Source organism: Triticum aestivum, chromosome 2D (genome assembly GCF_018294505.1).
Source record: "Triticum aestivum cultivar Chinese Spring chromosome 2D, IWGSC CS RefSeq v2.1, whole genome shotgun sequence".
Classification (NCBI taxonomy): Eukaryota; Viridiplantae; Streptophyta; class Magnoliopsida; order Poales; family Poaceae; genus Triticum; species Triticum aestivum.
The window spans coordinates 193,208,101-193,217,948 of record NC_057799.1 but is presented as its reverse complement, the minus strand read 5'-3'; the positions used below and the strand labels follow the sequence as shown (position 1 = coordinate 193,217,948).

The 9,848-nt window shown below is 49.3% G+C and overlaps 1 protein-coding gene across 3 annotated transcripts; it reads right to left on the bottom strand.

The window, feature by feature from the left end:
• Positions 1-887: 887 nt before the first annotated feature.
• LOC123052513 (protein ACCELERATED CELL DEATH 6) lies at positions 888-7,952 on the bottom strand. 3 transcript variants are annotated; one of them, XM_044475724.1, is made up of 3 exons: positions 7,154-7,952; positions 1,881-2,419; positions 888-1,747 (listed from the first exon to the last, which is right to left on the bottom strand). In XM_044475724.1, exons 1-3 carry the CDS (start codon positions 7,839-7,841, stop codon positions 1,022-1,024), a joined length of 1,953 nt encoding a protein of 650 aa, XP_044331659.1. In that variant the 5' UTR covers positions 7,842-7,952; the 3' UTR covers positions 888-1,021. The 3 variants fall into 3 exon arrangements, with proteins under 3 accessions (XP_044331659.1, XP_044331657.1, XP_044331658.1); XM_044475722.1 differs by having other exon boundaries at positions 888-1,756; positions 7,154-7,951; XM_044475723.1 differs by having other exon boundaries at positions 888-1,756; positions 1,881-2,413; positions 7,154-7,950.
• Positions 7,953-9,848: the final 1,896 nt, after the last annotated feature.

Here is a 9,848-nt window from a genome sequence, read left to right as displayed (position 1 = left end):
AACTATCCGGCTTTGATAGTTGAGGGACGAAAACTATCCGGTTTGAAGTTGAGGGACGATTTCTAAACTCCCGAAAGAGTTCGAGGACGAAAAATATACTTGTCCCTTTTCTCAATGACGATCTTTGCACTCGTTAGTTACCCTTGATCCTTCGAGCATAAACTAATGCCATGTAATGCAAAGACAAAACCTTCGTATCATACTTGTTAATTAGCCCAGTTAACTCTTTAGATACAAATTCAGTTTTTCTTGAGAAGTTAAAAGGGTCAATATGTATTGAACATAAAGTCGGATTTATGATCCGTTTGCACATCTGCGTCAATGTAACAAGGGCTTTGAAATAAGATCAATCTTGAATATATAGATTTTGATGATTTTTAAATTTCGACTTCTGAAGCATGGAACTCGATGAAACACAGTGATACACTCTAGAAAACGAGAAAACCTTGTAAAACTTGATAAGCGCGAATGTTTATTATAAATTCGTAATATTAAGTTTCATTATGTTCCACAAAAACAATCATATTGTTTCACTGTGGTTCATCATGTTCAACAACATATCATCACTATGTTTCATACAGTTTCATCATGTTTTGGAACTTGAATTTTAAACTAATGCATTATAAATTGAACTAGCGAGAGATAAAGTAGATTCAGAATTTAATATCATATGAAAAAGCATGGACGAGTGTATTATTGCTTGGCAGTGTGAGAGAAGTTGGAGGAATCCAGGTCAGTGCAGTGCACGGCATAAAGGTGACATTGATGATGTGACATAATGGGCTAATAAACAATAAGATACACAAGACTACAAATATGGATGGTTTGAACCATTCATTGGATATCCCTTGCACGGTAAATTGCTTTTTTCACACCATTGGAGACTCTTGAATAAAGTTCGAACTATGTCACTGCGAGGCATAAAAAAAATACAAGCACGGATGACATTACAAACAACATCGAATACTTCTATATATACATACGAACGATAGTTGTTACACCAAGGCACACCCATTGCAGTTCATAGCAATGCTAATAGAAAGATGAAGCTGTATGTAAATAGCATACCAAGCATCCTCCGCAGGATTAAACACGCGAAATTGGAGCCGATACCTACTGTAAGACGACTCCTTGTTTGTTGAGGCAAATGAGCCTTAAAAGCTCCTCTCCACCCCAACCGCCTTTTTATCGGCATAAACAGGAAGCCTAGCTGCCAATTAGATGGGTTGCGGAGCAATAGAGTAGCGATGGTAGACATGCATACCACAACGGCGATTCGCTCAGTAACTGGGCTCAAGACAACATAAGCTCCTAGTGCAAATGCTGCAACCATGCCTCTTGTCGCCTGCTCCATGCAAACTACAGAGAAGAACATGTAGAGTGCACGAAGCAGTGGATGAACATGATCCGAACCAGCATAGGTGAGCCAGATGGTGGACAACGTGGAGCCCACAAATGCAAGTGTGTTTGCCATCACAAATGCCTTGAAGGTGTATCTATGTGACAAAATTGGTGCACCACCATGCGGATGACCGTCAGATATGGTGCCGCCGGGTAGAGTGAATACTGCTGCAAACGTGACTGTTGAGACAAGGACGGAGCCAACTACTAAATTCTGCGCAATGTTGCTGAATTTCTTTAGCTCGTTCCCAGAGGCTTTCCCAATGTGGAACTCATCTATGAAATGATCCAGGCGACGCGGAGTAAGGACAGCTCCTGTCCATGCTAAACAGCGAAGTATAATGACCTGTGGATTCTATCAGAACAAATCAACATTTCAGAAAAACAAAGCAGCTGAACTGGAAATGTTCTACAGCCAAACAAGAAAACGCATTTAACTGTGCCAAGAAGAATAGATTTGGTAGGCTGAAGAAGATTACCAGTGTATAACTCATCCCTTTGTCAGTTGCCAGTACCGCAAGATCTAAGGCAGTGAGGCCCTTGTTGTTCACTATATTTGGCAGTACATTTTTATTTGCCATCAGAAGGCTCACTATCATCTGGTCTGCATTCTTGACTGCAAGATGCAGAGCTGTATTCCCTTCATAATCCATGACATTCACCATTCTTTCCAGCTCTGGGGTACCACAGAAATGCCAAACAACTTTCCATTTCTTATACTCAACAGCAATATGTAAAAAGTTCCTTCCTTTACCATCAAGCTTCTCATCAGAATCTGGGCAGTGTTTGCAGAGTTCATAGATTAGCTGGCCATACCCCATTTTAGCAGCAACATGTACAGGAAACAACCCATTTGAATCTGAGACATATGCTGGAGAAGTATCATATCTCAGTAACAGCTTCAATGCGGAAATGTTTCCAGCAGATGCAACATAATGAAGAGGAGTGCTTCCTGAATCATCAACTTCTTTCACAAGTGCCGGATTCCACTGCAACAGTTCCTGTGTCATTTCTGTTACTAAAAACTTAGTAACTATGTCAACTACACAAAATCCAATTTAACATTCTAGGAAGATACTATTTAGAATAAACAATAAATTAGTGCTGCAATGAATGTAACCCTTGTTGTGTTTTGAAGAAAAAAAAAAATTTCTACATATTCACAGGATATTCAACGTGAACCAAACAATGTGTAAATGTATTGATTGTTCTGTAAAGTAGGAAAGATGCAAACAAAACAAAAGTAAGTAACTGATCAAATATGTCACTCAAGCACCAATCAGGAACAATGACGAACTTTCAAAATTCAAAAATCACTTTATGATGTCAGTTACAAAGATGAACAGAGTTCTGAGGCAAATAATACACATGGTATCTTAACTACGTATGCTTACATGTATGCCCTATCTTCTACTACAAACTTAAAAAAAAACAGCCCATGGTATTGGTATCTTACCTATGGATATACAACCAAGAAGATTTATCAAAGAGAGCCTTGGCTCAGTGGTTGGGCATGCGGTTGTGCAGCCTAACGACCCGAGTTCAATTCCTAGAATTGACAGGTGATGCACGGGAGTTTTCCCCCATTTATTGAGGATCAAGTTTGGTGTGTGGTGGAACCACTCATCAAAAAATATCTTGATACTCATTTAAAAAATTCTGAGGACCATGTTTATCTTGGTACTCATACTAAAATGGCCGTATGCATCCCTAGTTGGTGCAGAGGCCAAGTGAAATTCTCCCCCAATAAGAAAGGAACATTAGTAGGATCTGCAGAGCAGGCGACCAGATCGCCGCCGGACTCCACCTCTCCTCCTCCTCCTCCCTCGCCGCCGCCCAAGGGCACGGCCAGGCGAAGCCTTGCCGTCGCCGGCGGCGGCGGGGACTCGTGGTCCTCCCGCTCGTGTGGGGCTGGCGCCGGGCCGGACGCCACGGCGGGTGGTGGCGGCGCTTCGGCGGTTCTCTTCCCCCGCGGCAGGCGGCTTCATGGTCTGGTGCGTCGCGGTCGCCAGGGACAGCGGCACGGTCGGATCTGGGTCCAGGCGTGGGCCTTGGTCGCTGGATTGCCGTCGGCGCGGTGGTGGGTGCGGCTCGTCGGCAGCAGGGCGGATCCGCAGAGATTCTTCCCTTGTCTGGTCCTTGACAGCACGGGCAACTCCGGGGGAAACCCTAGATCTCCTTGGGATCGAGCGATGGCGGTGCTTCTGCGTCGTAACCTTCAGGGCATTGTTTTGGAGTTCACTCCGATCGAAGGGATCAGCGACGCTGGCGGCGCACGTCTGGTGGAGCAACTGCCGATGAAAATCGCGCCGACTACGGTCATGGCGGACGATGGCGGCGTCTTAGATGCCGTTCCCTTGTCGAGGCATCGTCGTTGCAGTTTGCTTCATCAGGCTCGGGATGCTCCGGGGGAAACCCTAGATCTGGGTCTCCCGGATCGGACGATGATGGCGTTCTTAGTAGCGTGTTCTCTCATAGGGGCATCGTTTTGGAGCAAGTGATGGCTGGAGGTGACAAGAGGCGGAGCGGTGCTTCATCACACACATTGATAGTGGCGGATCACGATGGCACGGTGCTCTGGAGATTAGGCGTCTGATGTGCGATGATGGACTCGCGCAGGAGGTCGACGCTGTCTGGCGTCGTGGTGGCGTCGGCGGTAGCTAGACCAGGCAAGGTTCATGCAGCAGTACAACTCTGAAGATGGATTGGTGGCAGGTGGCTGCGGCGGCCTCATACCCGGCAGGCGTCCTGGTTGAGGAGCACGCCGGACTGGTGGGTGCCCATACCCGGCAGGCGTCCTGGTTGGGACCTCAGGTCTTAGATGTTAGGTATGGCTGCGAGGTCTGTTTGGTACTAGGCCCAGACTATCAGCATCTCTTCATCATTTGGATAGGAGTAGCAGACACTTTTGTTGCCTAGACGGTGGCTTCAGATTTACTGTTGTATGACTTTGTAAGGTCTTATGTGAAGAATTAATAAAGTGGCTGCATGCATCGTCCAAATGCAGAGCCCGATATCGTGGGCGCGGAGTATCTTACCTCGAGAAGGCACGGAGGACCCCCCGAGCGATCCGCTCCGCTAGGGTTCCTCCCCTCGCCGCCGCCGCCCCGACCTAGCCTCCCCGCCGCCGGGCGCGCGCCTCCCGGTCCGCCCCGCTCCCCCCTTCCCCCCTCTCCTCCCCTCCCCTCCCGCGGCGTGCCCGCGCGCGCCCGGGGGGCTCCCTGCGGCCGCGGCCCCGCCTCCCTCCCCTTCCCCCCGCCGTCGCCGGCGAGCTCCGTCGGGCAAAGCCCGGGGGGCGCGGCGGCGGCGGGGCCCTCCTTCCCATCTGCTTGGGGGCGCCGGTGCGGGGCGGCTCCTTCGAGCGGCGGCGCTGGACATCCGCGGGATCCAGCGGCGCGGTGGCGGTTTCGCGGGGCGGTGGGGTGGCCTGCTGGTGGCGGCGCTCCGGCGTCCCTCGTTCTGCGCGCGGGGCGGCTGCGGTGCTCCCGGCTCGGGAGGTGGCGCGCGACCGGTCTCTTGCCGGATCTGGCTTTGGGGGCCGGCCGGCGACGCCTGGCTCTGGTGGTGCGTGCCCGGCAGCTCCGGCGCTTGGAGCTCGCCGGGCGACGCGGGTAGGGCAGCGGCTGGGCGTGGCCGCTGCTCCGGCCGTGGGGGGCGGCAGGGGTAGGTCTCGGTGGTGGCCTACCGGTGCCGTGGCGGCTTCACGATGGCTCGATGGATCTGCCCGCGACCACGGCCGGCTTCTCTGGCGTCGGTTTGTCTGCGTTCGGGCCGTCTCGACCTTCACCCCATCTCCTCGTCGCCCGGGCGCTACCCCCATCAATGGGCTGGTCCTCTCCCAGTTGCGGTCCACCGCTTGTCTCGTGCCCGATGCCGCAGGACCAAGCTCGTCTCGCGCACGATGCAGCAGGACCGAGCTCGTCTCGCGCACGGTGCAGCAGGACTGACCTCGTCCCCCTCTCGGTGCTGCAGGACCGAGCTCGTCTCGCGCTTGGGGCAGCAGGATGGGTCGGTGGATGCCAGTTCTGGCCGACCCTTTGGGTCTCGACGCTGGGGGTTGCCCAGGGGCGCGAAAGGTGGGACCTTTCCGCTCGTCCCTTTCGTTGGGGTGCGGCGGGTCTCGGGTGAGGTGGTGTCGAGGTCTTGGATGCTGGGGCGGCAGCCCTGGTGGTGGTTGTGCGGTGCTCTTGGGCAGAGCCCGTGCCTTGGTGCTGCCCGATCACCATGGTCGTGTGGGCGGCGTGGTTGCCGGGGTGTGGCGTTCGGTGGTGGTGAATATTGGCCGAGGTGAAAACCTGCTCTATCTTCGGACGGACCGGCGGCGGCGAAGATCGTTCCCTTCTTGAAGGCGTCGTCGCGGCTCTCATTGCCCGTCATGCGGCTCCGGGGGAAACTCTGATCCTTGGATCGGGCGGTGGCGGCGCTCCGGCGTCGTACCCTTCCTGAAGGCGCCGCCTTGGAGCGTATGGTTCGTCATATGTAGCTTCATCTCTTCGGGGCAGTAGTGCTAGGAGTGGTGTTGCTGCGCTCAGCGCCTATGTATCCTGTCCTGGGTGTGTGCGTGTGTTGCAGTGGTGTAGCGTGTGTTTGTACCGAATGCTTGTGGTTTGATGCTTTATATATAAAGCGGGGCGAAAGCCTTTTTCAGTAAATGCAGAGCCCCGGGGTCCTCCTCCATTTCTAAAAAAAAATGCAGGAAAACTGTATAGTTACCATACAACTATTAAGATTGATTAACATTACACTTACTATACACCTAAATTAAGTGTTCGCACGATGAAATTAGAGGGGGTGGCTGTCCCTAGGGGTAGCAGGCTATTTCCCATACTCAAATGTAGATAAAATATCAAAATCATTCAGAAGTCACAGCGAATACCAGTATTAGACTGAAATTTTGGTTTGAATTGCAGTTTACAAGTTATAAAATTTTCAATAGACTTCAATACGGAAGCTTTTATCTATAATGATTAAGTCAATACAACTACATGTTTTGTAAAGTTTTCCGCCAAGTTCCACTCTATCTTCTGATCCTAAAAAGGAAAACCCCATCCTATTCTTTGATCCTATCTATCTTGTTCTAACTCACGCAGATCCCATAATTGCATTACTTCAGGAAAATTCCCATTATTTTTACACATAATGGTATACATTTCCATCATTCCATACTTAGATATCATTTTCAAACGGAATATAGGTTCTTTTTGCATATTTAATTTTTTGGTCTCATGAGCCGCACTACTCATTTCAGTAGCACTATCCCAAACTCTAGTGCGTGCCAGAGTCACCAGAGTGTCTCCACCTCAAAAATAAAGAAAAAAGAAGGAATCATTACAGTCAGATCCTATAGCGCCACAAGCACTAAAGTGCCTACCAGCACATACCCCACTAGCCCAAATCAATGTTACCCTGGACAGCTTGCTCCATGCGACCCAGATACCCCGAACCCAACACTGCTAGTTGGTACTGTTCGAATTTATTTGAGAATCAAACAGAGCAGAACCTAACCTACACTAAAATTCAAAACAGAATCACCTGAAAGCAAATTGTTATATTAAAGAGAAACCAAGAAAGAGTACCCTACCGCTTGATTAAGAAGTAATTTCGAATCTCAACTGAGCTCTAGTCCAACTAAAGATTATTTCAGTCAATTACAGGTGAAGAAAATACTTCAGACAAGCATCTTGCAGAGTTGCCAATAAGGCAATATAATAACCAACTAAATACACAAGGCGATGTCTCGTCAGGCACTCACCGTTACTCGTGAGGACAGCGGCGTGCAGCGCCGTGCGCCTTCCCGGGCCCGTGCACGAACACAATCTTGGCACCTCATCTTCGTCGGCGTCGTCGTACTTATACGACTTGATAAGAACGCGCACCATCCCAAGTGATCCTGCGGCCGTTGCCATGTAAATCGGCGTCTCCCCAGCGCCACCGCACAGCCCCGCGAGCCCCGGGTCCGCGGCGGCCAGCGCACGCGCCGCGGCCTCGTGCCCGCCCCGCACAGCGTTGTGAAGCGCCGTCTCGCCGCGCTTGTTGGTGGCGCGGGTGAGGGCGCGCAAGGACGGGGTGGAGGGGGAGGAGGCGATGAGGAGGGCGGCGACCTTGTGGGCTCCGGCGCGAGCGGCCAAGTGGAGCGGCGTGTCCAGAGCGGCGTTGCGCGCGGCGAGGAGGCCAGGGGCGCGGCGGAGGAGGAGCGCCGCGAGTGCCGCGTGCCCGCCGGACGCGGACACGTGCAGGAGCGTGTTGCCTCCTGCGGTGGTAGCGGTTTCGAGGTCGGGCGCGGACGGGTCCGCGAGGAGCTCCTTCACGAGCCGCCGCTCGTCGCCGCTGCGCGCCGCGCGCAGGAGTGCGGGCCTCAGGGATGGCGAGGTTGCCAGCGGCCGAGGCGTTGCGCAGGACGCGGTGGACGGCGGCGAGGTCTCTGCCTGGGGCGAGGACATCGTGTGCGCGTCGGTTGGGACGAGGGGGGAACGTGGGTGGCTTACTTCGGAAGATTCATGTCACTGGCGAAGTGGCGATCGGTGACTTCCTGTGCTTCAAAACAGTGAGGAGGCAAAACTAAATCGAAACTACCATTTGTCCCTCGATGGTTTATTTTTTTGATAAAGGGCGCTTTATTACTTAAAAAGTTTAAACATTACACTCGGACTCTACATAATTAAGATGCACACAGCCAAACAAATAAAGTCCTTTCACCAAAACCAAAAATAAAAAGAGGCAAAATACAAAGAAACATGTAGAGTCTCCATAACACCTAAACCGGAGGGGCCCAATCCTAAGATAATGCTGCCACCCATGTTGGGTAAAAGTATCCCTCGCCGTAGCCTCCAATCGTATACACACCTTGGTAAACAGGTCTCGATTCTCCACGCATTGTAGATAAGACCATAAACGAAGAGTCCCGATACATCTGTAGATAACCTGCATAAGAGAAATACTTTTATTATTAAAAACCTTATCATTTGTACATAGTCAAAAAGCGACCAAATAACGGCAAGCGCTCCCACTCTGAGAAGCGTTCTAAACCTGTGATCTATCCCATGTAACCAGTTGCCAAATATATTAGCAACACTACAAGAAGGATATAAGCCAGAAGCTATTTGGATGACTGACCATATAGAATGAGCTAATTTGCATTGGAAGAACAAATATTTTATTGTCTCATCATGCTGACAAAATATACATTGCGTATTTTCATGCCAATTTCTCTTAATAAGATTATCTTTAGTAAGAATGACTCCACGACAAAGATATCATGCAAAGATTTTATTCTTTAGAGGTATCTTCATCTTTCAGATCTTCTCTTATTATCAACTGGCACATTAGACTGAAGTAAAGCTCTATACATAGATTCTACTGAGAATTTTCCATTCTCATGTAGAATTTTCTCGGACAAGTTGAAGTACTTGCCTTCTCCGGATAAATACGCCACTTCAACCTTTATTCTAATATGCCTTCGAGTATTACCCTCGATATCCCGAGAATATCACGGAACTACATAACTCCTTATGAGTTCTTCATCTACTATTATTTCTCGCCGATTCCAATTTTTCCCCGGGTTCTGAGTTGTTAGACACTCAAGGACATCGATAACGGAATCGACTCCGCACTGCGATTTAACAAGTATTAGAAATCTTCATTGCTTACAAGTTGAATACTCCATAATGTCATTTCTAGCCTGATCGGCTACATCATTATTTGCTAATTTTAATTGTGCTACAAATTTCGACGGTGAGCTAATCTTATGTCGATCTTCGTCGTCATATCATTTCTCCTTGAACGGCAAACTTGATTTCGAGTTTGTGTCGTACCTTTGGTTCCAATAATCTTGTGCTTCATCATTCCTTTGACTTGATGTCGTCGCCGATCGATTACATCTTCTTGAAACCCTCGACGAATTTGTCGTGATCATTGTCAACAATTGGACTTCTTCCAGGTTGTGTGTCGAATTCAGGATGAGTAATACCATCCTTGCCCCCTCGATGATTTGTATGAACATCGATAACATTCTCGCATCCCCTCCGACACAAAACTTGTTCATGTTTTGTGTAGTTTCCTTTCTATCCAACTTATATTATGATTCTATCTTGGAGTATTATCATCTGTTATGTCAAGAATGTTGAGGGAATTACCTCAACTATTAATTCTTGATATAGTAATACTTCTCTCCATCACCATTCTTTCTTGGTCCCCGTGTTGGTTCTAACCGGGATACCAACAGGTGAACGGTGCTGTTTGGATTCTGCCCTTCTAGCAACCCTATTGCTTTGAAGTTAATGGTCGATCGTTCATTCTTAGACTATTGATAATTGAATCACCATTCTAAGATTGATCATGCTACCCAATGCCATATTTCGGGCGCACCTTTCAACCAATGGTTAATTGTGTATGTTTTTCCTCGAGCATACACCATTATATCATTTGATATGACAAAAGTTATCTCCATG